This window comes from Poromitra crassiceps, assembly GCF_964638095.1.
Source record: "Poromitra crassiceps genome assembly, chromosome: 21".
NCBI lineage: Eukaryota > Metazoa > Chordata > Actinopteri > Beryciformes > Melamphaidae > Poromitra > Poromitra crassiceps.
The window spans coordinates 17474435-17501934 of record NC_139638.1 but is presented as its reverse complement, the minus strand read 5'-3'; the positions used below and the strand labels follow the sequence as shown (position 1 = coordinate 17501934).

Sequence of the window (27500 nt, the reverse complement as noted above, 5' to 3'; positions counted from 1 at the left end):
CAGAGCAGAACATGCCAAGGTCCACGCGCCATGTCCATGATGCAGCCACCTGTGACTGTGGACCAGGAGCACTGTGACACTGCTGCTGAAGAGATGGGTAAGGCAATGTGTTAGAGAGAAAGTTATTTTATTTTTTAGCTAGCTTTAATAGTTGCAACTGTAAAATGGCAATTTTACAACTTTTAGTTTTTAACTTTTTTAAATTGTACAATCTATCTCTTCCTCCTATTCCCCCCCCCCCCCCCCCCCCCCCATCCTCTGACCAGGAGCATGTTCATGGGCAGATCCAGTGGGTCAGTACAGCAAGGCCCAGAGGCCCACCTCACTGCCAATACGGCCTTTTGTTCTGCCGCCCCCGGGCAAACCCCAGGCCCAGCACCTGGGCTGTCTTCTGGATCAGTACACGCGTCACATCAGGAGCAGCAAGTCCAGTAGCTCCCAGCTCGCCACCCAGTTCAAGGGCAAAGGCAGCCAGCGCCATACCGGCCTCCTCCAGCCCTCCCCACTGGGCAGCTATGGCCCCATCCTCCTAGAGGCTCCGTCCAGCTCTGACACCTGCTCCACCTGCACGCCCAGCCCAGAGCGCTTCAGCCGCAGCAGACGCATCAGTCCATGCAGATCCCAAACAAGCCTAGGTCCAACTCACACCAGCCCAAAGCCCAAACTGGTTCAGGCGCAACATCAAACGAGCCCAAACACCTTTTGTAATCCAATCAGCATCAACCCCAACCTGAGTACATTTACTCCAACCCAAAATCAGTCCAGTCTCGTGAGAGTTGCCACCTGCCACGACCTGGTCAACCTAACCCCCCAGCAGAGTCCAGTCCAGTCTCACACCGATAACACCTACCCTTCAGTGTTGTCTCATACACCACCCACTTCACCCCCAAACAGTCACACCCATCATCTAACCCTTCAGGTATCCATCTCTCCTCCCACACCCCCACCACCACCTCAGAAGAAGTCACCACAATATGCAGCTGCACCTGCTGCAGAGTCTGGCTTCTTCCAAAGCGGTCTTACAGCTGCCCTCTGGTCAGTGGTCCCTCTCTCCTCTCTGACTTGTCTGCTGTCTCTGGCCGGCTCTGGGCTCCACACACAAGACTCTCCAGGGTTCTGTGGCTCTGGGCTCCACACACAGGACTCTGCAGGGTTCTGTGGCTCTGGGCTCCACACACAGGACTCTGCAGGGTTCTGTGGAGAGCAGCAGAACCAGAGGCAGCACAGTGAAGCTCTGATCCGGAGCGACAAGCCACCTGTGGACTTCTGCCTCTCGCCCGACACCTCCTATGAGTCCATGTCTATCAGCCATCTGCAGAGGAGAGGTGAGGGCCAGCTGAGGAGTGGAGTGATGTATGTTCTACCCTACAGCCTGGTCACCAGAATACAACGTTGACAAGTGTATGTTTCTGCAATCCACGGATACGTCGAATGTCAATTTTTCTGATTCTGAACCAAAAATACCTTCTATATCAACATTTCTAGATGCGTGTATAGCGACGTTATTTAAACACTTGCCTTTCACACCGGAGAGCCGTGTTCGCGACCCAACGTGTTTAAAAGTTGACATTTCAACCATAAGTCACATTTAATGTTTTTTGTTATTTAAGCCTAACCCAAAACCATCATCATAACCTTAACCAAGTTATTTTATTTGCCTAAACACAACCAAAGTTGTTTTATTTAACTTTGGAAAGGTGGCGAGGTTTTCAAATTAACCGGTTTGTTTGAAATTTACATTGAGATTTGTACGTTACCCCTGGCTTGCAGACACATAAAATGCCCACGTTTTATTCTGGCGATTGGGTTGCTTCTCATAGACTGCATTGATTTGATATAAAACATATATAAATATGACATATTGAAATCTGAATGAAACTGGAGAACAAAACGATGACAAATGAGTGCATTCTGTATGCAGTGTTGAGCTGTTTTAAAGAGCAGCAGTAAGAACTGGCTGTACTGTAGCGGTGCCTTCAATACCCTGAAGGGGCTTCCTCTCTAACATGACCTATTTTTAACTCTCCCTGCACACGATTGGCTGAGCCTTCTGCTCTGTAGCCTATCAGTGTGCCTGCAAGCTTCCGATGAGACAGAGAGAGAGGCAGAGAGAGAATGTTGCAGTAGATACAGCGCTTGTGATTTATAATACAGCTAATCATGCTATTTTAAGTGCTACGGCAGTGGCCATATGGTTGCAAATTAACAATATAAAATAAAACACTTATTGCCATGGATAATAATTGGTGATGGAGATATTTGTAACAGCAGTGAAACACTGGGTGCATTACTGCAGGCGGCTTCGATATGCATAAAGAATTGACCGTGACATTCATAAAGTGAAGCTGGTCTGAGATGGGCAGCACACTTTCTCATTCACCTTCACATCCTACAATATGATCATGAACTCTGAAAGTGTTCCCATATGTATTGACCCAATTTATGTGCTGAAGCATTTCTAATGTATGAAATGTATAACTGTTTTGTATTATCGCAAAGAGTAGGGCTGCAGCTAACGATTATCTTCATTGTCAATTCATCTCTCGATTATTTTCGCGACTAATGGATTAGTCGTTTGTCTATAAATGTTACAAAGTGGCGAAAAATGTTGCTCACTTTTCTCCCAAAGCCCAAGATGACGTCCTCAAATGTCTTTTGGCCTGACTAACAGTCCACAACCCAAAGAGAATCAGTTTACTGTCAGAAGACTGAAGACACCAGAAAATATTCACATTATGAAGCTGCAACAAGAGCATTTTCATATTTTCCTCTTAAAAACTACCGTAGTCTAAACGATTAATCGATGATAAAAATAGTTGACGATAAATGTTTGCCGATAAACTAATCATTGCAACCCTACCAAAGAGCATAATGAAGCATTGATTACAAGTTGATTGCATTTCTCATTAGCTCACACATCTGTCTGTCTGCCTGCATCGTCTCTAGGTTTGCTGAGGTCGGTGAGCAGGGCAGTGGATTTGATCATGGCTCATTTTGGCAGCAGCAGAGACCCTGAAGAAAAGGTATTGAATCCCATGACTAAGCAGGACACTCATGACTAAGCAGGACAGACATGACTAAGCAGGACAGACATGACTAAGCAGGACACTCATGACTAAGCAGGACAGTCATGACTAAGCAGGACAGTCATGACTAAGCAGGACACTCATGACTAAGCAGGACAGTCATGACTAAGCAGGACAGTCATGACTATCATGACTAAGCAGGACAGTCATGACTAAGCAGGACAGTCATGACTATCATGACTAAGCAGGACAGTCATGACTATCATGACTAAGCAGGACAGTCATGACTAAGCAGGACAGTCATGACTAAGCAGGACAGTCATGACTAAGCAGGACAGTCATGACTATCATGACTAAGCAGGACAGTCATGACTAAGCAGGACAGTCATGACTAAGCAGGACAGTCATGACTATCATGACTAAGCAGGACAGTCATGACTAAGCAGGACAGTCATGACTAGCATGACTAAGCAGGACAGTCATGACTAAGCAGGACAGTCATGACTATCATGACTGTCCTGCTTAGTCATGACTAGCATGACTAAGCAGGACAGTCATGACTAAGCAGGACAGTCATGACTAAGCAGGACAGTCATGACTATCATGACTAAGCAGGACAGTCATGACTAAGCAGGACAATCATGACTAAGCAGGACAGTCATGACTAAGCAGGACAGTCATGACTAAGCAGGACAGACAGTCGTGACTAAGCAGGACGGACACTCGTGACTAAGCATGACAGAGACTAAGCAGGACACTCATGACTAAGCATGACAGAGACTAAGCAGGACACTCATGACTAAGCAGGACACTCATGACTAAGCAGGACAGTCATGACTAAGCAGGACACTCATGACTAAGCAGGACAGTCAGCTGAAAAGACACATTGAAAGATGTTTGTGTCAAAATGTAAAAGTGCCAAAATGAAGTCCCTTACTCATCCTGGCAAGGTTTTAGGTGCAACAAAGGTCTTTACTTGAAGGTCATATAACAGGAACAAAAAAACAAGGAAGTAGCACACAGCTAGACTAAAGACAAGAACTCTGAGCATATATACAGTATATATATATATACAGTATATACAGTACAGAGCGTGCCTGGGTGTTACAGAATCAAATTACTCACTTTAGCTGGGGAAGGGGGGGGGGAGAGCATGTAAGTAATACAGATACAACATTTTATTCTTCCTATTCCCACAGATGCGTCGGGGTAACAGCTCTCGGAGTCCCACGATCGCCGGTCTGGTCCTGGAACACTTTTGTCCATCAATCCAGAACATTTTAGAGGACGGACTTCGGGATCACAAACTGGATCTCATCATCGGACAGCGCCGCAACCACTCCTGGAACACGGTGGAAGTCTGTACTCAGTCAGGTAAATGCAAATATATGTAATATACAGTATCATTTAGTTATCATGATTAAGAACTGTTATGAATGTACTTCTGAATCAGTTCACCTAGCATTGTAGCTACTGTGGGACATTGTAGGCTTGTTGATGAACTCTTTGTCTTTGTCCAACTCCACTACAGGTCCATCTACCAGAGTCCTTCACAGCCTGGTCTCCAAAATCAGGCAATGTCCCCAGCTCAGCAGCCACTGCATGAGAGTGAGAGCCTTCATCATGGGCCTGCTCAAGTGAGTACCGTACCAACCAATATAAATAATATAATATATACAATATATATATATCTTATATATTATATATATATAACTACTGCAAGTAGAAGCAGCACCAGTTGATCAACTAATCATTTTACTCTCTTTCAGTTTGAGAGCTTTGGAATTCTGGTTAAGTCACCTTCAGAGCCAAAAAGGTGATTGGATAGTCAATTTGATGCACTTTGCTTTCTAAATAATTGTCAAATATCATCTATTAATATCAACATAACATTGTCTATTTTGGATCCAAAGTATTTATCTCACGCCTTCTTCTTACCTTCTCCACAGATGTGGTGACAGCGCACTACCATTCCTGGGGTTTCCTGTCCATGTCCCGAGAGCGCTGTCAGCCACTGTTCCAGGAGCTGCTGCTCCTGCTGCAGCCGCTCTCCGTGCTGCCCTTCGACCTCAGCTTGCTGCTGGAGCACCGGCTGCTGGAGACCAGACAGCTGTGTTGTGAGGAGCAGGGAAGCCCTCCGCTCGCACCTTGCTCCGCCCTCTTACTGACCAGCTGGCCGCCGCTGCAGGCCGACAGAAAGCTGGACGCTGGTCACAACGGCAAACAAACTAAAGCGTCACGGCAGACGGATCTGCATCTGCACCCGGTGTCTTCTCGGAAGTGGAGTTTCCACCAGCAGGAACGCACGGAGAAGTCGGCCACCAGGAGACCACGCTCAGCCCCTGTTGGAGGGTGGCTGCCGAGACAACCCACCCTTGTAGAAGGTGTGGTCGAAGGGGAGGACTGTAGCCACCGTTATGCAGACGCTCGGTCTCAAAGAGGTTTGGGCAGGAGGCAGGCAGAGAGGAGGGGAGAGAGAGACCCGTCATCACAGCCTCAGGTCCAGCAGGAGAGTCCTCCTCAGGGCGGCCTGCGCTGGGCCAAACTGTTTGGAGCAGCTGGAGTTCTTTCCTCCAGGACACAGAGGGTTTCTCAGAGCCACAGGGGGACACAGCCCACAAGGTAAGCACAGCTCATTCTTTGAGTTTTACAGTTCTCTAAACCAGAGGTTCTCAAATGTTTTTCAGCCAAGGAGCCCTTACAGGATAGAAAATATACCCGGGGACCCCCTCATTCTGATTTGTGATTTTGGGCTAAGCTTAATTGTTTCCACGGTAACGTGCTTGACTTTTAATTTGATAGGTTTGTTATTAGAATGTAATCCATGAGCCATTTTAGATTTAAAGCATAAACTATTTTCGTTGAACTATGAAGATTTTGCACTTTTCTTTTCTTTTATTCCATTACATTTACATTACGTCATTTAGCAGACGCTTTTTTTTTGTCCAAAGCGACTTACAATATCACAATTTGTCAACAGTACAGAAAACCACTATGCAACACAATCAATGACAGCCAAGATATTTTGATAGACTAGCACCATGTAGGAAGTAGTAGTAGGAATAAGTAACATGTAGCATTTTTTTTTTTTTTTTTTTTTTTTTTATTATTATTATTTATTTATTTGATCTGAAAACCTTTCGCGGACCCCCATTTGAGAACCACTGCTCTAAACCGTGTGTGTCTCCTTCACCGCAGATCTAGCTTTGATTGAGTGTTTCGTCAGATTGAGATCTAAATCTGAACGATTGACACTGTCACTCTCTTTGCCTCCTCACAGGGGTAGGCGACCATCAGAGTGGCTGCATCTGGACCGATCACAGCTTGGACTGTTGGTCCAGTCCGTGTGGTCAGTGAAGCTGGGTGAAGCTCACATTGACAAAGACTAGCAGGATCACAGTAACCTGAGGGTGGAAGACCAAGTCGAGACTCTTTAGTTCGGGGAAGAAGAAGAAATCTTAAAGGAACACTCCGCCCATTTTCAACCAGCTTTGTATCATTAGAACATCAGTAGTATATCAGAAAACTGTGAACGGTTTTGAAGTCTGTCATTTAATTTGACAGTTATTGAGTGTTAAAGTGTGGACCAGTGACATCACTGGTCCACACTAACTCAAATGAATAACTCATTAACTCAAATCAACTCTCAATAACTGTCAAACTAGATGAATGATGAATAGTTTGACAGTTATTGAGAGTTGATTTGAGTGAATGAGTTATTCATTTGAGTTAGTGTGGACCAGTGATGTCACTGGTCCACACTTTAACACTCAATAACTGTCAAATTAAATGACAGACTTCAAAACAGTTTACAGTTTTCTGATATACTACTGATGTTCTAATGATACAAAGCTGGTTGAAAATGGGCAGAGTGTTCCTTTAACCGCATGATACTTAGTTGATAGCATTACTTTAAAGCACGGTGCTCACTCACATGAACTTACTGGTCAGAAAGCACAAAGTGTACAGTCAGTCAGATCCACGTAGGAGTTTTGTAACAGCATGAGTTAAAGAAAGCTTTGGATGTGTCCCTACAGCTGAATATGCATTTACACTCTGTGTAAACACTCTCTCCTCGCCATTTCTCCTATAGGCACAATTCAATCAATCAATGTCGGTGAAAATTGACCTGCCTTAGACTGTGACCTTTGACCTACCATTCTTGTAGTTCAAAACTCGTACTATATATCTGCCAGTCCTTTCCACTGCTGTACCTTTCATCAAGAGAGAGGCAAAGTGAACGTCACTTCCTGCTTCAGCACTGTACCAGAGATTTTCTTCCGCAAATTATTTTCCCATAGACATTTCGTAAAACGCTTATAAAAATAGTTGTACTTGGTCAAACCAAACGGTTCAGCTATATTTAGAATCGGGAGAGACCATAGAACATGTCACTCGGACCAAAAATATATATATATATATATATATATTTTCTTTAAACCCACATTTTTTTACATTTTGGTCCGAGTGAAATGTTATGTGGTCTCTCCTGTTTCTAAATACTTCTGAACCGTTTGGTTTGAACCAGTAAAACGATTTTTATAAGCATTTTACGAAATGTCTGTGGGGAAATAAATGGTGGATGAAAATCTCTGGTACAGTGCTGAAGCAGGAAGTGACGTTCCACTTTGGCTCTATTTGATATGAGAAAAAAGCAAGCAATACGCTCTTACTAGTGCCATGTGTGAGCCTCCTGTAATGGATTGTGCTTGTTGTATTCTGTTGTTTTTGATTCTCAGCATGGTTTTAGGTGCAACAGTTCAACACTAGTAGGTGCTAGACTGCTACAGTAGTACTATTTAGTTGAGTAAGTGCTTGTTTCACCTCTTAAAGGAACACTCCGCCCATTTTCAGCCAGCTTTGTATCATTAGAACATCAGTAGTATATCAGAAAACTGTAAACGGTTTTGAAGTCTGTCATTTAATTTGACAGTTATTGAGTGTTAAAGTGTGGACCAGTGACATCACTGGTCCACACTAACTCAAATTAATAACTCATTAACTCAAATCAACTCTGAATAACTGTCAAACTAGATGATGGTTTTGAAGTCATTCATCTAGTTTGACAGTTATTGAGAGTTGATTTGAGTTAATGAGTTATTAATTTGAGTTAGTGTGGACCAGTGATGTCACTGGTCCACACTTTAACACTCAATAACTGTCAAATTAAATGACAGACTTCAAAACCGTTTACAGTTTTCTGATATACTACTGATGTTCTAATGATACAAAGCTGGTTGAAAATGGGCAGAGTGTTCCTTTAACTTCCATGTTTTCATGCCTGCATATTAGTTTGGGAAAATATGTAAGTATGTCTCCTTGGTGAAGTATGTCCAATTGCACAAATATAAGCCATTGTGTGGTTGTTTCAGGTATATAGATGTGTGTCAGGTATATTTTGATAGACTGGTAATAAGCTACACAACAAAGGTTTATTTTATTTTATTCCAAAAAAAAATTGCCTTTGTTGTGTTCATTTATTTTTGATGTACTGCAATAATGTGAAATCTGGGAAGTTATTACACCTAGCTTCATTTCCCCTTCAACCTTTGAATGCTTCCTCCAATGCCCAGTGACAATCAACTTCTGTGAATAAAGACTTAACATATTCAATTGTTTCAATATTGTAGAATCTACAATATAAACCCCACCGCACAAAAGCATGCATGGTGTTACACTACGATACAGAGGGATAGAAATATGATATGATATGCTTTCCTCAAATAGTAATTTGATTAATTCATTTGAGCACAAACTTGTTTCCATCGGGATGTAAGGACTTTCTAATAACCTCATTAATATTAATAATTTCATAACTCCATGCCAGTAATTACTTGAACTGTTTATTCATCTGCACCGTGGTCTGCTGGCCTTTTTACTCTATGATTTCCCCCCAAGCTTCCTGTTGGTGTCGCTCAACTCCAGTGCATTGTGGGTAAGTTGGCCAAAGGTATGTCCATACCTGAAGTTATATCCTGTAGGATGGTAGGCTACAGAGTTACTTAGACACGCATCAACGTTAAGTTTCCCTGCTGTGATAGAGTGAATGTTAAGTCAGTTCACTAAGTCATCTGTATAATAAGTCTTTAAGAGACACCAGAGCCGTGGTGTTCAACGTGTGGCCCGGAGACCATCAGGGGTCCGTGAAGGGGTTTCAGGGGGTCCTGACAGCAAACTGCCTGATTGTTAAACGTCACCATTTTTTCATTGACAACAAGTGAACGCGATTAGAGAATTAGAGAATGTTCTGCAGAAGAGTGACTGTTGTGATCATAGTTTCTTTGTTATCTCTCTACCACTCGTGGGATTCTGGGATCAAATTCATATCTGACAATAAAAAAATATTTTCTTAAAATCAAGTTTGACAGATTTCATCATCGTCTGTCCCTCTAATGTGGCTCAATGAGGGATCCTTGATGTGAAACGGGTTTGAGAATCACCGCTCTAATGTGTGTGTGTGTGCGTGTGTGTGTGATGTGTGTGTCTGTGTGTGTGTGATGTGTGTGTGTGATGTGTTGCTTAGAGATCAGGACAGACCCGGGACGTGTCCCGTGTATGACGGCACCAGGCCCCGGGCTGAGGGGTAGATGGTGGGGATGGGAGGCAGAGTGTGGCCCGTCTCACCCGGGACGCCTCGCGGGGCGGCGTCACTCTGCAACTGCTTCCCAAACTGGATCAGAGCCTTGTTGGTAGTGACAGGGTAACCGGTGCCAATTAGGTAACGAGAGGTTGGCACATAGCCTGTGAACCCTGGATAAAGACATCAACTGGTGAGCCATCTTACTGTTCATCTTTGGCTTATCTGTACTTGTGTAAGAAAAAAAAGCTGTTAACACCTCTGCCTCTTGATTGTACCTGAGATGAAGTACTTGTGTGGGCTTTCATCGTCCATGACGTATGGTGATTCCAAGGACTTCCAGGAGCTCTTGTAGGGCAGATCTTTGCAGATGACTGTCAGAGGGGTGTTTAGTTTCTGGGCCTTAGTGGAGAGAGACCCACAAACACATACTGTTGGATGCAGAGTACTGTATGTAGGTCATGAAGTGACAGTAAAATACACCAAAAAAAGCACAGTTTATGCAAACATGGTTTAAATTGACAAAAGCATGATTTAAAACCTACACGGTAAAAATGACACAAGTTGTCTCTGGAGGTAAATAAAAAATCTTCTAAGAAAACGGATTACGCATCTCAGACGGTCGTATGTTGTTGCTGACATTTCCAATCAGTCTCCAAACAAGAAAGTATATTGAGTGAGTGTGAGTCTCAGATATAATTGATCAATCTGTGGGTGATTTTATTGAAAACTCTCTATGACTGCAGCAGCTTTTGATGTAAAGTGGAGTCTATTACAATGAATGACACCGGAGCTCTCCAACATGGATTATTAAACATGGGTGACCCTGTTCAGGGGTGTCAACGCGCGTGCGCGCGCGTGTGTGTGTGTGTGTGTGTGTGTGTGTGTGCGTGTGTGCGTGCGTGCGTGTGAGTGAGAGAGAGAGAGGGGAGAGAGAGGTTACTTGTGTGTTAGTGTAGTTGCTGACAACTGGCAGGTCTGTTGATTGCAGACGAACCCTCCTCCTCTGGTCTCGGTCAAACTTGCAGAGAGCTTCGCGACACGTTTCAGTGTAGCTACGTGCAAAATAGTTCTGCCTTTTGGGAATAAAGCCTATAAAAGCAACAAACAGTGGACACTCAAATGCGTTGTAAAGGTGTCGTCCATGATTGTGCATCGAGACTCTGTTGTGTGACACACATGTGTGCGTGATTCTACCTGTGTATCCTGGTATCATCCTCTCCACGCTCCTCTGCTTGCCATGGCTGCTCCTCCAGACGCCGTCGTCCCGCGGCCCAGTGTCAGACTCTGTGGAGGGTACCAGGCCCGTGTGGAGGACCAGGTGCTTGGAGTGTGTCACCTCTGGACTGGTGAGCAGCTGGGCAGTGAGCTGGCCGTAGGTCTGACCCAGCTGGTACTTCAGCTGTGGGCAGTACCCCGCATATCTGACAGCACAGTGGTGATAATGACAAAGTCCAACAACATCTACACAGTGCTAATGGTCATTCAGCTTTATCATGTTTGGGGGTACCTCAACAAGACGGCTAATTGTTTTCAACATGGAAAATGGTCGTACCCCTATAACACTACCCTAACCCACCCACATTCGCCCAGCCACTTCCCCTACTCACCCCTCGAAACCCTGATTCTCTACGACCTTCCTATCCCTAGCTACGGCCCCTTTTCCCTAGCCCTGCCCCTTCCTGACCACGCCCCCTCTCACCACCCAAATCCCCCTAGCCACTCCCCCTACCCACCTCCGTACTCAGACTCTCTACAACCTTCCTATCCGTAGCTACGACCCCTATTCCCTGGCCCCGCCTCTTCCTGACCATGCCACTCCCCCTACCGACCCCTCAAATTCCGACTCTCTACAAACTTCCTACAGCCGCTTTTGCCTAGCCCTGCCCCCTTCTTTGACCCACCCCACCCGTCCCTCCACCCACATTCCCCTAGCCACTCCCCCTACCCCCTCGAACCCCGACTCTCTGAGACCTATCATTTCAACAGCTTTAGATAGCTTTAGATTCAAGCCTCTTAAGGTGTACTATAAGGAGGATTCTCTATATCAGCTTCATTTACATTTTCCTAATTTACATAATATATTTTAATGTTTCATAATGAGCTGAGGCCACATGTGGGTCGTTAAACAGTGCAATTCGTTTGCAATTGTACACATTTACACAACAATATATAAACTAAACTATAATATAATATAATATAATATACTATATAATATATAAACTAATATATAATCTATAATAAACATAGGGTAGTATGTTTATTATAGATAGATAGATAGATAGGTAGATAGATAGATAGATAGATAGATAGATAGATAGATAGATAGATAGATAGATAGATAGATAGATAGATAGATAGGCAGGCTACAGTATATGTAAATAATGTATGAACAAGTCTATAGCACACACACACACACACACACACACACACACACACACACACACACACACACACACACACACACACATTGTTTCTTCTTTTAAGCCTATCATTGGCTGTTATTATTTCTTAGTTTCAAGAGGCAGACTCACCTTGGTATGTAATGTGGATCAGGTGTCACCAGAACTTTGCTAAATTTAGGGGGGAATTTCTCCATACTGACCTATGATACTAACCCTGATACTGACCCTGAAGCAGCTCTCCCTGCTGCTGCTGCTGCTGCTGCTGCTGCTGCTGCTGTTGACTGGTTGCTAGAGAGAATCAAGCACAACACATCTGACATTATCAAAGCTCCATTTGTGGGCCACAGTTGTAAAACATAATGCAGAAACACAGAAACGTTCTTTATAGCCGCATCACAGGCTTTATGTCTTGAGCTATAATATACCCACAGTGATTTTAAGTGTGGCTGCTCTACTCCTCCAAGTGTCTCCAATGCACTTCATGGTAGCCTGGTGTTATAGGTGGATTTTATTTATTTATTATAGTTTGTTCATTTTGTAGAAGTCCAAAAAGGAAGCAGCAGAGGCTCTTTGTAGGCCTGTAAAGAGATTTGACCTTGGATTCAAAATAAAATGATTCACCATCTTTTTGTATAGAACAAGCCTACGTACGCAGTGGAATAGAAAAACTAGGCCATATGACGCTGAGCAACAATGCTCAGATCAACTTTGGAATTTATTGTCTGCGTCTAAAGAATAGCCTAATAAATGAATAAATGTCCACATAGTCAGAGCATCTTAAGGAATGTCAATGATGACACCTAGGGGCATCAGGCGGTATAGTCTAGGATTGACTTAAAGGAATATTTCGCGCAAAAAATGAAAATTCTGTCATAATATACACTATTATTATTCACCCTCAGCATGGCCTCATGCCAAATGAAACAGGTCCATTTTGTTCGTCCGTATAACACGGCCTGTGTGACACAGGGATGTTGCCAGCACAACTTGGCAGCGGTCTCAAAGTAGACCCATAGAGTAATGGGTGGGGGACTATTCCTTTAACATACAAACATAAACAAAAGGCAAATACATAAATAAATAAATAAATAAATACATAAATACATAAATTAACAAACAAACGAATAAATAAATAAATCTATGTCTTGCTCTGTTTTCAGTTCCACAACTGAAGATGATATTAAGGTAAAGGTAAAGTCCCACTGATTGTCACACAACGTGTGAGATTTGTTCTCCGCATTTGACCCATCCCCTGGGGGAGCGGTGAGCGGCAGCGTGCGCCGCGCTCGGGAATCACATGGTGATCTAACCCCCCAATTCCAACCCTTTTGATGCTGAGTGCCAAGCAGGGAGGCAAATCGGTTCCATTTTTATAGTCTTTGGTATGACTCGGCCGGGGATCGAACTCACGACCTCCCAGTCTCAGGGCGGACACTCGGACCACAAGGCCACTGAGCTGGTTATTAACCTATTAAAATAAAATAAAACAATTGCTGCAAAACAGGAGAGTCAAACCTCTGCCATGCATGGAGGAATAGGACAATGGGACAAAGACAATCTGCTTTAGCAAACAGCCAGACTGTGGTACGATCGCTCAAAATAACTCGGCGGCAAAGTGACAGCTACTCCTATTTAGTGTGTGATTAAATCTGTGTTGCTGACCGGGTGAGTGATGCCTTCACTTCACCTGGAGAATGTGATCCTATCAGCAGAGAGGTATGTCTAATCTACACATTCCACAAAGTCCAGGAACCTCAACCTCACTTATGTATTGTACTGTATTGGTCTGACAGTGACGAAATGACGTGTTAGTGTTTCCGGCGCGCGCGCACACACACACACACACACACACGCACGCACGCACAGACACACACGCACGCACACGCACACGCACGCACACACGCACGCACACACGCACACACACACACACACACACACACACACACACACGTCACTATCCTTACTTATATCCAAGTCCACTATCTATGTTACCTGTCTCATACTTGTACTCATTTTGAATAAATGGGTCATGCTAAGAAATAGGAATGAATGAGTCATTCATTCCTATTTCTTAGCATGACCCCAATGACTCAATCAATCAATCAATCAATCAATCAATCAATGGGTGGTTTCTGTCTCAATGTTGTTGTTTTATCAGCAGTCCTCAGATGTACTGCTCAGTGGAATCTCTCCATATGGCCATGTCATGACTTGTCCCCGTTATAAGGGTGCATTTTATAACGTTGAGGTTATGGACGGAGGGGGAATCAGACAGTTTAAACGACGTGTCAGGTGAGTCACCTTCCGCCCGGAATGACAGCGGCGGGAAAGAGCGAGTATCAACAAGCAGCTCCACGCTGTGTGTGACAGAGGTGATGAGGAGGTGTGGTGAACCAACAGAGAGGCGGGAACAGTAGAGATGTTTCACATTCTATATCAGCAGCTCACCTCATCACTTCATCAGTGCGTGGGCTGTGTCTGTCTGAGCCACTGACTTGCTTCTCTGTGCGGGTTGTCTTTTGCCATTCAGCAGCAGAGGAGGAACCTTTTGACCATGAATCTCTACAGGAGCTTTGGGAACCTTTTGGAGACGTGGGTCACTGACGGAGTCCCGTGCTGCTCGGACCCGCAGCAGCAGCGGGACAACTGGGTCGGCGCCGGCGGCGACCGTGGAAACGCTCCGGCGGCTCCTCCTCCCGGGACGGGGCCCAATCTGCGCTCAGAGTCCGTGGACTCCGGAGTGGAGATGGCCAGTTCTTCTGACACGCCACCGCTCTCCTCTCCTTCTTCTCCCTCTGTGTCCGTGGGGAATACCGAAATAGACGCAGTCACGCCCGAACGCCAGGAGGACAGGCTCACCGCTGCCTCGACACTGCTGCAGTCTCCGGTCCTCTCTGCGTCATCTTCTGCCTCCTCTTCCTCGCTGTGCCTCTGTCCCGGGACGCCTCGGGTGCCTCAGGAGGGCTCCGTGGCCTTGCACCTGAAAGTGGAGCGAGCGCTCCAGAGGACTGAGGGGAGATCTCAGAGTGTGAGGGACGCGTCCCGTCCACACGAGGTGCTGCTCAGGTGTAGGACTCACTCCTCTTCTCTGGCCAAACAGCGGCGCACCGCGACCCTAAGAGGTCAGACAAGCACCGTGACCCTAAGAGGTCAGACAAGGCCAGAGAGCTTTGGAACGAGTGAGACATCAGTCATCAGTTCATCAGACGCACGTAGGCGACCACTGTCCCTGTGTCATCATCACCTGCCAGCTCAGACTAACACAGAGGTGAGTTACTGTTGTAGGGGACAACTTTTGCAATAGCTGTATGCTGTAATGATCTGAACTGCTTCTTTTCAAACCTCTATAGGAATGGAGCATTTTGGAAAAGCAGTTGAGATGTATATCAGTTTGAGACCAGTGGTTCTCTGTTTCACGTCAAGGACCCCGAAACTGACACAAATCAGACCAGGGACCCCCATTTGTTAAGACTTTGTCCCCATCTGATATATAGGTTTTTGCTTCTAGATGTTTCATTACAGAAAGTGTATGAAACCCATGACCAAAACAGCCATACATTCTGTCATTGTGTTACTATGGATGGAATTATAGTGACAATAAATTATCCCCCTTTCGCTGGGGACCTCCTGCAACCCCCTCAAGGACCCCTGGGGGTCCCCGGACGCCACTTTGAGAACCACCGCAATAGACTGTCAGGTTTCTATATCAGGGATGGTTGTTCGGGAAAAAGAGGCCTATAAAATGATAATAATAATAATACATAAGTTTTATATAGCGCTTTTCTGGGGAACTCAAAGATGCTTTACAATACAAAGAAACAGTACATAATACAGTAAACAAAGTATATAACAAGAACAAATACAGATACAGATACAAAACAAATACAAATCAATAGATTGCAGAGATGGAATGGTGGTTAGAGGTAGAAGTCAGATATTGTAGGCTGTTTTGAAGAGGTGGGATTTGAGTTGGGTTTTGAAGGAGGTGAGTGAGTCTGAGTTTCTGATGTTGAGGGGCAGAGAGTTCCAGTATGCGGTGACATAAGTTTCACCCTGACATGTACCATCACGCTCAGGAGTTTTTTAACCAGGTTTTACGATGGAGGCCTGGAAGAACGTCACTGAGGTGTAACGAAGGGTTACAGGGTTGCAACACCTGCGTTGAAATTGAAAGGAAGGCAGGCTTGTAATTATCCATCTGACATGTCTTTCATGCCCCGTCCCTCTTTGGTGTTGAGGACCATAAACCAGTCTGTCCAGGTGAGCGCTCGCCCACAGGCATGAGAGGAATGGGCCAATCAGGGTGCTCGCCAGATGGGTGTGTGTGTGTGTGTGTGTGTGTGTGTGTGTGTGTGTGTGTGTGTGTGTGTGTGTGTGTGTGTATTTTATTTCAGTGTTTTTTTAAATAAATTATTTTAAAAACTTTCGATTACCTGGATGCCTGAAAATGAACAGACATAATTATTCTCTGTGGCTTCTAAATTAACTTCTCTCTCCAAGTGGCTATATACATGGTTACCTTATAATGTGGTCCATTGCCCTAAAATAGATGACCTTCTATTCCACTGGTGACCAATTTGGGGCCACGGTCCAAGTTTGGCGCGCGCTCTGTTTGTTTTGGCCCGCCACGGATTTGGGAGGGAAGGGGGGGATTTTTTTTTATTTTTTTTTATCCGCCCCCCCCCCAGATTTTTTATCCTATATTTTATCCCTCATTAGTGCTAACTTAATTTATTTATCCTGGTTGCTACTACACCCTCTGCCGATCTCTGTGTGTGTGTGTGTGTGTGTGTGTGTGTGTGTGTGTGTGTGTGTGTGTGTGTGTGTGTGTGTGTGTGTGTGTGCACGTGTGTGTGTGTGTGTGCGTGGGTGTTGTGTGAAGACTGTTGTCTTTCTGTCAAGTGTGACAGATATGTCTTCACACAGATGATGGGGGGAAATCCCTATAACCATATAAGGAAACACTTAAACAAATAATTTCTTATTTATAGGAGACTCTTGTACGAAGGAGACTCTTTATTAAGCTGTTTTGAGAAGTGAAGGATTCCTTTAACTTTTAAATTGCAATTATTCTGGTATTGTCTGAGGGAACATCGGGGTAAGAGACCACCGGAAATAGTCCATTCTGCTTCTATGGATCCTTCATAAGCTCATCTATGATTGGGGAGGTACGGTGGTGTAGTGGTAAGCGCTATCGCCTCACAGCTCGAAGGTCGTGGGTTCGATTCCCACCTGGGACGATGCCCACCGCCCGGGTGGGGTCGTCAAAAGGGCCTTTCTGTGTGGAGTTTGCATGTTCTCCCCGTGCCTCCCGGGGGTTTCCTTCATATAGGAACCCCCTTCACCAAAAACATGCAATATCCTGGTTGCTAATGTGGTTCCTCCTCTGGTCGTTAAGGGCGCCTGTTCAGAGGGAGGGGAACTGGTTGGAATAGCGTGAACCTCCCACGTGCTATGTCCTACCGGTGAAGCTTCCTCTGTCAGGTGAAAAGAAGTGGCTGGCTAACTGCCCATGTCTCGGAGGAAGCATGGAGCCAGTTTCGGCTCTCCCCAGATCGGCAGAGGGTTCTTTGTATCCTAATAATGCATTTTGCTTGTTCTTTTACACAAACCTTTTATCTTTGTCACTTTGATATATTTTTTATTTCTGCATGCTCTTTTCTTTGATCTATTGTATGTAAAGCCCTCTGAATAGCCTCTGTGTGTGTTTGACATTTGCTACAAACTCGCCTTGCCTTGCATCTTTGCATTTGTGATGATGCTACCAGGAAGTGGGAATTAGCTAACGACGACAACACATGGAGGTGTTGACATCTCTGTAAGTAATTGAGCAGGAAACATGGTTCGGATCACTGCTGTTTCATTCAGGTTAAATGTTGTTGTTGTTTTATTACCTGGGTGTGTGCAGCATGTCTCTGCTCTCTGCTGCCATGACATTTAAAGGCCAAGTTATTAGAGTTATTCTCTTCCTGCCATGTGCTCGTCGTCATGTCATGTGACTTTCTGCTGTGGATTGATGTGCCAGAGTTTCTTCCTGCTGCCTTCACTCAACTGATGGTGGTGTTTGGATGAACCCTGAAACATCTTGTTTCAACCTTCTTTATTTTATTTCAGTGTTTTTTAAATAAATTATATATTTTTTTAATCAAGGTTTATTTTCAATTTTCAAAGTAAAAGCAAGGCATTACAAGAGATTAAAATAAATTATTTTAAAAACTTTCGATTACCTGGATGTCTGAAAATGAACAGACATAATTATTCTCTGTGGCTTCTAAATTAAGCCAAATTAAATTAACTCTCTCCAAGTGACTATACACACACAATGGTTACCTGTTATTATGTGGTCCATTGCCCTAAAATAGATGACCTTCTATTCTATTCCATTCGATTCTATTCGATTCGATTCTATTGTGCAGTAGAGGAGAAGGTGGTTAATATTCATAATTAATAATCCATCAAAGACCAGATTTTTCGTCTACAGTATTTTAATTTCCCCTAGCCCAGGTCTACTGCAGCAGGTCTGCACCATTTCTCCAACACCTTTCCTGAAGAATGGAGTGACAGTGAGGCAGCGCAAGCATGAGAAACTGGACTTCTATGTTGACTATCTGCACGCATGATGTTCTGCTGTGTATGTTGCAAGGTAACATTCTCCATACTCACTGATGTGTGCAGGACCGCGGTGAAGAGGAGAGGGAGCTACTGAGTCCGGGGCTCAGCTACCTGGAGCAGGTGTGCCGGGTGCAGGACCGTGGTGAACAGGAGGGGGAGCTACTGAGTCCTGGGCTCAGCTACCTGGAGCAGGTGTGCCGGGTGCAGGACCGTGGTGAACAGGAGGGGGAGCTACTGAGTCCTGGGCTCAGCTACCTGGAGCAGGTGTCCCGGGTGCAGGACCGTGGTGAACAGCAGGGGGAGCTACTGAGTCCGGGGCTTAGCTACCTGGAGCAGGTGTGCCGGATGTTGGAGGAAATCGCCAGGCTGCAGATGCGTAACCGTGGGTTACAGACGGAGATGGATGCCCTCCGGGAACATCGGGCCAAGCAGGCAAACCAGGTAAAGTATTATGGTATGGATTTGTTTGAGCTGATAAGTTAATCGGTGTTCGAGTCATTTGTTTATTTTTTGATTACATCTAGTGGAGGTTAGTGAGTGACCACTAGGTGTCATCAAAAAGGCAAATGAGAAGTGATCTCAATTGCCACAATCTGCAGGCTGATGAGCATGATGTGGGCATGACAGGATTTTTCCAATTTCAATCCAATAAGATTACAAAATGACAAAATGTTCTTTCTCACATTTGACTCTTTTAGGCTCCAGAAGGCCTTCGTCTGTGTGACTACAAAGCTGTTACGGAGGAAGATGACTTTTGTCAAAGACTTGAACCTGCAGGTGTGGAGCACATTCCCAGTGGAACACAGCAGCTGAATCCTCATGCTTACCGTGATTTCCGGAGGAGGTCAGCATCAGATACCAGAATCCTGGCAGGACATTTAAGTGAGTCATCTTCTAATCCCTTGTCCTTTAGTGGAAATCTATGTTTGGTTATTTAATGTCTGTTTATTTGGAAACATGTTGCCAATCTTGAAAGGAGTGATATATCCCTGCACCATAGCATTGCCATTGAGGGTTTGTTGTTTGTTGCAGGAAAGTTGAAGCCAGACTCTAGGGGGCAGCATCGGAGTAACAATGACCTGCTTGAACAAGAAGAAGAGCATGAAACACAGGTAAAATACATCAACATACAACACATATCTTTTACTTAAGACAACCTCATACCATAGCAGTATTAAATCAAATAAAAACAATAAAAACACCAACTATACAATTACATTCTGTATCTAATGATTTGCCAGCATTTTTGATCTACCAATCTTGCATGCGTCTCCCCAGGAATTTAAGGAGGAAGAGGTGACTAAAACCCGGAGGTTAAAGGTCGCATCTTTGAGAAGAGAGGAGTCGGCCCTTAAGCCAGATTCAGAGACAAGCGGGTGAGATGCTGCATTTATAACAGTGACCTCTAGGGGAGGAAGCCATATTCATCTCAAACGATGCATAGGATGCTCTGAGGAAATGTCTATGCTGCTCCAATATGGCAGCCGGCCACACGAGGCAGTGGTCCAAAGCTAATGCACAGTAGGTGTAGAGGCATTGCTGGCTCAGTCATCTGTTCCTCTCAACACACTCTCCCTCTCTGTCCCATTCAAAACCCGCCTCTCATCTTACTAGTTCCAGTGTCTCCATCTTTATCTCCATCTAACGGCTCCTTGTTTAACCCTGTCTGACTCCTTGTTTACCCCTGTCTGACTCCTTGTTTACCCCTGTCTGACTCCTTGTTTACCCCTGTCTGACTCCTTGTTTACCCCTGTCTGACTCCTTGTTTACCCCTGTCTGACTCCTTGTTTACCCCTGTCTGACTCCTTGTTTACCCCTGTCTGACTCCTTGTTTACCCCTGTCTGACTCCTTGTTTACCCCTGTCTGACTCCTTGTTTACCCCTGTCTGACTCCTTGTTTACCCCTGTCTGACTCCTTGTTTACCCCTGTCTGACTCCTTGTTTACCCCTGTCTGACTCCTTGTTTAACCCTGTCTGACTCCTTGTTTACCCCTGTCTGACTCCTTGTTTACCCCTGTCTGACTCCTTGTTTACCCCTGTCTGACTCCTTGTTTACCCCTGTCTGACTCCTTGTTTACCCCTGACTGACTCCTTGTTTACTGCTGTCTGACTCCTTGTTTACCGCTGTCTGACTCCTTGTTTACCGCTGTCTGACTCCTTGTTTACCCCTGTCTGACTCCTTGTTTACCCCTGTCTGACTCCTTGTTTACCCCTGTCTGACTCCTTGTTTACCGCTGTCTGACTCCTTGTTTACCCCTGTCTGACTCCTTGTTTACCCCTGTCTGACTCCTTGTTTACCCCTGTCTGACTCCTTGTTTACCCCTGTCTGACTCCTTGTTTAACCCTGTCTGACTCCTTGTTTACTGCTGTCTGACTCCTTGTTTACCGCTGTCTGACTCCTTGTTTACCCCTGTCTGACTCCTTGTTTACCCCTGTCTGACTCCTTGTTTACCCCTGACTGACTCCTTGTTTACTGCTGTCTGACTCCTTGTTTACCGCTGTCTGACTCCTTGTTTACCGCTGTCTGACTCCTTGTTTACCCCTGTCTGACTCCTTGTTTACCCCTGTCTGACTCCTTGTTTACCCCTGTCTGACTCCTTGTTAAGCTGCATTCACACCGACCTATTAAAGTTTTTCGCTGGCGTCGAGTTTACATACAAAGTCAATGCAAACGAGCGATTGAGCGTATATTCGCCTGGGAGAAAAATCGCTGGGCGTCCGAGCGGCAGAGACAGAGCGATAGGGAGAAAATACGCTCGTCGCTCGAGATGAAATATCCCAACTCGAGCGAAAATACGCTGGCATCAGTCGCTCGCTGTTCATAGCTGATTGGCTGCCGTGTGAGAGCGAGTCAAGGATCACACTGGCTTGGAACAAACCGCTGGTTTATTGTGTGGCAACAAACCGCATTGACAGGCTGACAGCTGACATGAAGTGAAGTCTGTACTACCGGTATGGAGCTCGCATTAGGAGCACGCTGATAGGCTTTAGCTTGTAAACAATGACGGTGGCTCGTAGTGGACAAATATCATGACATTGCGTAACGTTATAGCCCCCACATGTCCGTCAAATCGTGTGCCTGTTGATGAGCGATTTAAACAGAGCGACAGAGCGATTCCAAAGGGTTGAACCAAGCGACAGAGCGAAAAATAAATATCTTGGTGTGAACACAGCTTTACCCCTGTCTGACTCCTTGTTTACCCCTGTCTGTCCGTACAGCCAACAGATGCCCCAGAAGAACAGCACCAGACGGCGGTTGAGCCAGCTGTTCAGGAGGCGAAGGAAAACCCTGCCTGCATGAATGGACCATTGACAGTCTATGGAATGGACCACACTGGTTCTGTCATGATTGTTGGACTTTGGGTTGCAGCTCTGATGAACACAAAGCGTTCCCTGAAAGGGATGAGCAGAGCGCTGCATGTCAGTTTAGCTTTCAAACTGCCTTTCTATTTCATCCACGTGATGTAACTCACCATCATGGTTATTTATTGTACATTGCACCTTATTTATACTCATGTAGGCTATAGCACTATGTCCCATAAAACTGTGACAGAATATAAATGCATATATCGGTATAATTGCCATATACTGTGTTGACGTTTTTGTCTCATATTCATAATCATGATTCCTTATGGCGGAACAAAGCTTCATGCAGAACTTCAATTTTGTATTTTTGTCCTTTTCTTCTTGGTTTGCTGCAGAATGAGAATATGCACTCTATATTATAATATAATAACAGTCTATAATGCACATACACTGTATATTATAATATAATAAGTCTATAATGCACATACCGTTCTGGATTATTTATGATCAAAACATAATTTTGTCTCTGCAGCTGCTGCAAGATAACATACATGCATCGTCACAAGTTCTAACGAAGGTTCAGTCAGGAAGATTATAATCTGCACTTTACGCTTCCTCAGTTTCACTCCACCCCTTCAAATCTGCTCACACGCTCAAAATAAACCTGTCAACTTCCGGGCTTCATTGAATATTCAGCTGTTTTTACCACCTGGTCTCTTTTATCCAATAGCATAGCACCTCTCACACCTCCATTGTAGGCCTATCACATTGCTTTTCACCCGCCGTTGTAAGCCAATCAGATGGCTGTCGTCCTCTTAAATATGCTTTTTTCTAGCCCATTCAGCCTCCCAACTTTGCTGCTGACAGTCTCGCACCCTCCACCTCACCTTCTCCACCCAGTCTTCACAGACCCATCAGATTCTTCAGTCTGAAGAAGAGTCTCATCAGTTTCAGGAGGAGAGGCATCACCATCACCACCATCTTTCTAATTGCTGTGCGCAGTGCTCTTATTTATAGACTCCCCTGCAAAAATCTAAAAATGGTCCTATCCCAGAAGAGGCACATTTCCCTTAATCAGATGATGGGAGTCAACACACTGTAAGACAAACCTTTCCATCTATTGGCAGACACTGCAATACCAGCCCAGGCCAGACAGAGGCGTAGTTTCATCATTTGTTTAATCTTTATTCACCTAGGTTTTGGGGGATAGAGCTCCCCTGGCATTCCCATGTTAAAGAGATGTCAATGACAAACACGTCCAAACAAGAGAGGGTGAAGTCGGATTTGAGTCCATACATAAAATACATTTAATTTACTATATTTCTCCGTTTGTTTTATCTGCAAGTTGTCCCATCGAGATCCATGAGTCCCACACAGCATCCATCTGTGCTATTAAATATATATAAGATACGTCTGTGGAGGGATTTATGTATGTGAGATAGAGAGGGGGGCTGGCAGAGAGGTGTAGCGGGTCAAAGAGAACAGTGGGGGGCAGCGTCGAGTCTTTGCCTCACATGATGCCACAGGAGGACAGGGGGTTGGCGATCTGGCAGGTGCAGGCCGACTGGCAGTACTGGCGCACAGTCTGGTAGCAGCTGCGGTCGGGCTCGCCGCCCCACTGCACGGGCCCGTTGGGGTCAGAGGGCAAACGGCTCAGGATGCTGGTGTTGATGGCCAGGGCAGCCAGGCCGTAGTCCGTGAACAGCACCGTCTCGCGCCGGCACGTGGGGCACGAGATGAACTTGTACTTGGGACAGGACTCGTAGAGGATCTGCAGGCACTCCTCGCACACCGAGTGCAGGCAGGAGAGGATGCGCGGACGCTTGCCCGCAAAGTTGTAGGTGTGGCCGCAGGTGGGGCAGTCCAGCGGCTCGCAGGGCATGACGGGTCCCGAGGAGGACGACGACGACGACGAGGACGTGGAGGAGGAGCGCAGCACGTACTGGTTGACGATGACGTCCTCCATCTTGTAGTGGAACTGGTGGTAGCAGATCTCGTTGGCGCTGGGTTTGCGCTGGGCCAGGAAGCTCTGCTCGCGGCGGGTCACGGGGGCCGGCGACGACACCACCATGACCGGCCGGGGAGGAGGCGCCATCTCCAGGGTCAGGTCGCTGCACGCCTGGTTGACGATGATCTCGCCCTCGCCGCCGCCGCCATCCCACGCCACCCTGGGGGGCGGGGCGTAGCGCGGCTGCGTGACGGGCACGGGGCACTCTCTGGGGAACTTCTCCGACTGGATGATCTTGACGGTGTCCATGGGGATGGTGACGGTGTTGCGCCTGAGGCAGGACATTCGGCTCGTTTTTGGAGATCTGTGTTCTGGGAGAGAGAGAGAGGGGCTGTGGCTGGACTCAGCCCCTGCCTAGGTGTGGCTGCTGCGGGGATGCGGTTGTGTTCCGACGCGCTTGAAGTCAGCCATTGGAGGGGACGTGAGGACGGTTGGCTCTGTCCATGTTCCTCTCAGAGATCTCCCCCCCCCGCTGGGTGCTCCCCTCAGCCCGAGTCTTTGTGAGGGGCAGACAGGTGTAGGAGCACAGCCAGAGCGAGCACCCCCTGTCTGGATCTCCCACTATCTCCTATAACAACACCGTCAGCATAGATGATAAGCACAGGTGATTTAACAGTCCAGCTTCGTGGTTACAGCAGTTAATCACGGGTAGTTAACCAGTGTCGACTACTTCAAGGTAGTTTTTTTGTTGTTTCTACTGACATACGCTGATGCTTCTGTGCTGTCTCCAATGTTCTACTCAAGACTAATTGCAGAAATGTATATTCATACACATTGACTAATTATTAGCACACAAAGATATGTTCTCACTCAGTGATAACACCAATAAATAATCTCAGATGTACATAGATGTTCACATTATTCACATACAGTCGGGTTTGGTGGATTTCTGCATTCACAAAGTAGAGGGATTGAGCAGTTCCGAGAGGCAGTTCAAGAGGTCTCGTCTTACGCTGTATCCTGTGGCCTGCCAAAGGGAAACTCTCGCCTTCTCAAACCAGGTTTTTGGTTTTGGTTCTTGTTGAAACCACAGTACTTACTTCCTGTTTTAGGCACTAGCCTTGAGTGTGTGAGAAACAAGGAAACCACCTCCAGCAGCCTCCTCCTCTCTCTGGTCTTGGTCCAATATGGTCCCGGTGACCCCCGTGACCTTCTTGGTGGCTTGCTGATAAGGAGGGAGGTCTTTTTTGGGAGGTGTTCTACAACGTTCCAGAGGTGGGAAGGGAGAGCTGCTGGAATGACTCCCTTGTTGCTGCGGGTCTCCTGAATTCCTCGATGGTGGGAGTGAAGGGGCGCTTGACTTTCAGACAGAGAGTCCTCCCACTTGAGCCAAAGAGCTGATAACAGTCTGGAGGATGCCTCTGTGCTTGTCTCTGTTCTTCAGTCCTCAAGATGTCTTGGTCCAGCTACCTGGAGTGGGAATAAAGAGAAGAAGAAGAGGGCCTGAGTGAACATCCTGCTATTCTGAGCATAACATACACACATCTCTGCTCAGGCAGCACATCTGAGAGCTTTTAACATCACACCACTTTCAGGTGGAAACAGCGTATCTCCAAAATGTCAAGTTTCCAGGAACTATGAAAAAAGGGCCCTTTGTTTTTTAGCTGGATGACGATGCATTTTGACTGTTTCCTCCGGTGGGTTTTGAGAGGTTTCGTCAGCACAAGATGTCCGAGAAGCTTCTCAACCATTAGAGGAGCATCGAAACGTTCAACTGAAATGAAAACGTCAAAATCATATAAAATGGAGATACGAGAGTTTTGCCTGACAGCAACGATAAGATGATCATGAAACAATAGAAATACAATGATGAAGATGAAAATATGCATCATCTTCATCATGTGAAATCCATGGAAGAATGTTGGCTGCAAGATGATAGTTTGGCGAGGAAATGATTTAATTTATATCATTAGAAAACATTGTTTGTCTACATACATCTAAGAAATGTTTCCTGTGATTTTAGAATATTTCTGATATTATATACAGGCTAATTAACAAGCACAAACCTTTAAATCCACGTCTCATGTTTTGGCTACTTTCGACTTTTGGAAAAGTGGAGAGAAGTCGTGCCTTTGTGAGGCATTTCTTTAAGATGAATATTTTGTTGCCACTTGCTCTATAGGGTTTTCAAAGTGTGAGACTGTGAGCCTCCCCCCAGACAAAGCTTGGGAAAAGACACGCCCCTCGCTCAATTTCTGGAAGCCTATGGGATCACGATTAAGTTATTTGATCACATAGACACTCAACAATAGAGCCAAGATAGCCTGATATTGCTGTTTGACACTTCAGACTACATCAAATACATACAAACATCTGTCTGAAGGCATTCATTTGTTTCTGACTGGGAAAGTGGGAGAAACAGTCAAATGTAACCTAATATTTTGTCAATATTTTGCCTTCCATAATAAAACAGCTTGAAGCCCCCCCGGGGAGGCCTCCCCCAGCCCTGCTCAATGGCACAGCAGAGAGAATTTATTTTGTTTATTATTTTTTATTATTTTTCAACTAACCATCACTGGGCTCCCAACTGCAAACAATTAGCAGCTTATTTTGAAAACTGGGGTGCTTTTGAGAACTCATTTTGACAACTGACATACCTACGTTTGCTTAACTTGCTGGACTAGACAGCTTAAGTAATAGCTGCTGTTGCACAACCGCCACAGGCTGTGTGACGCTTTCATCATTTTACTATTTTACTTCTCGCTCATAAATAAAATGATCACATAAAACGGTACCAGAATATTTGTCACGTCCATTGCCTCGGCACTGTGGTTTTGACCCGTGCATTTCTTACTATTATGACTACATCAGAGTCAGCTGCTTACGGGTTCTGTTCAGGTTTAAGACTACATCAGAGTCAGCTGCTTAAGGGTTCTGTTCAGGTTTAAGACTACATCAGAGTCAGCTGCTTAAGGGTTCTGTTCAGGTTTAAGACTACATCAGAGTCAGCTGCTTAAGGGTTATGGTTAGGTTTAAGGTTAGGGTTGTATATTTCAATTTGCCTATAATGTAAATTGAAATATACACATTTATTTTGAGACTTTCCACTTCAGCACATAAACTAACTGAAAATGAGCTGTACATCAACGCCTGTCCTGGCAGTTGAACAGTGACTGGTTCGAGCAGGTGATTATGACGCTGTTGACTTCCTGTTCCTATTCTTCTCATGCCACAAGCGTCCTGTCAACACGCATTCACATCCTCTGATGCATACAGACGGTGGCGCTGGCCGTTTCGCCACAGACTGACAGTGACATGCGTGTGAAACAGTTGCAGTTTGAGTGTTTGGACGTACCATTTTGAGCCAGACCAACACAACAGAGCACAGAACACAGCAGAGAGGGAAAGATGATTTTGTTCCACTGTGCGTGGTTGTCAGCAGCAGAGATGATGGAGGGAGAGAAAGAGGAGAGCAGAGGAGGTGACCTACATGACGAGGGAAGAGAGAGAGAGAGAGCGAGAAGAGAAGAGAAGAGAAGAGAGGGTCCTGGGTTCTATTTATGGTTTGTTTATCTACGCACTTCTCCGTGGTTTCCTGCCCCCAACCTCTGCTCAGGCTTCATGCA

The 27500-nt window shown here is 45.4% G+C and overlaps 4 protein-coding genes across 4 annotated transcripts in view; 2 read left to right on the top strand and 2 right to left on the bottom strand.

Moving 5' to 3' along the window:
* Nucleotides 1-6415, top strand: part of LOC310795303 (AP-4 complex accessory subunit RUSC2) — a gene marked incomplete at both ends in the record, with an annotated part of 9080 nt that extends 2665 nt beyond the window's left edge. Inside the window, 8 exons of the mRNA XM_083657355.1 lie at nucleotides 1-97; nucleotides 285-1325; nucleotides 2947-3023; nucleotides 4226-4400; nucleotides 4558-4663; nucleotides 4796-4842; nucleotides 4976-5648; nucleotides 6307-6415. The exon at nucleotides 1-97 is cut by the window's left edge and continues 30 nt beyond it. Of these exons, the coding sequence (XP_083513481.1) occupies nucleotides 1-97; nucleotides 285-1325; nucleotides 2947-3023; nucleotides 4226-4400; nucleotides 4558-4663; nucleotides 4796-4842; nucleotides 4976-5648; nucleotides 6307-6415 (2325 nt within the window). The remainder of the gene's footprint in view (nucleotides 98-284; nucleotides 1326-2946; nucleotides 3024-4225; nucleotides 4401-4557; nucleotides 4664-4795; nucleotides 4843-4975; nucleotides 5649-6306) is intronic.
* A 2491-nt stretch (nucleotides 6416-8906) lies between these two features.
* Nucleotides 8907-12202, bottom strand: cimip2b (ciliary microtubule inner protein 2B; the record flags this gene model as incomplete). Its single annotated transcript, XM_083657354.1, has 6 exons — nucleotides 8907-9001; nucleotides 9564-9776; nucleotides 9882-10005; nucleotides 10547-10695; nucleotides 10801-11027; nucleotides 12138-12202. 6 exons carry the CDS (start codon nucleotides 12200-12202, stop codon nucleotides 8907-8909), a joined length of 873 nt encoding a protein of 290 aa, XP_083513480.1.
* A 2329-nt stretch (nucleotides 12203-14531) lies between these two features.
* On the top strand, nucleotides 14532-22163 carry LOC310795774 (uncharacterized protein). Its single transcript, XM_083657848.1, has 6 exons — nucleotides 14532-15276; nucleotides 18684-19061; nucleotides 19319-19502; nucleotides 19653-19732; nucleotides 19899-19996; nucleotides 21840-22163. Exons 1-6 carry the CDS (start codon nucleotides 14563-14565, stop codon nucleotides 21919-21921), a joined length of 1536 nt encoding a protein of 511 aa, XP_083513974.1. The 5' UTR covers nucleotides 14532-14562; the 3' UTR covers nucleotides 21922-22163.
* Nucleotides 22164-23148: 985 nt separating this feature from the next.
* rnf208 (ring finger protein 208) overlaps nucleotides 23149-27500 on the bottom strand; it is a 13304-nt gene continuing 8952 nt past the window's right edge. The window contains exon 2 of the mRNA XM_083657851.1: nucleotides 23149-25344. Coding sequence (XP_083513977.1) covers nucleotides 23437-24219 — 783 coding nt within the window. The 5' untranslated portion in view covers nucleotides 24220-25344 and the 3' untranslated portion in view covers nucleotides 23149-23436. The remainder of the gene's footprint in view (nucleotides 25345-27500) is intronic.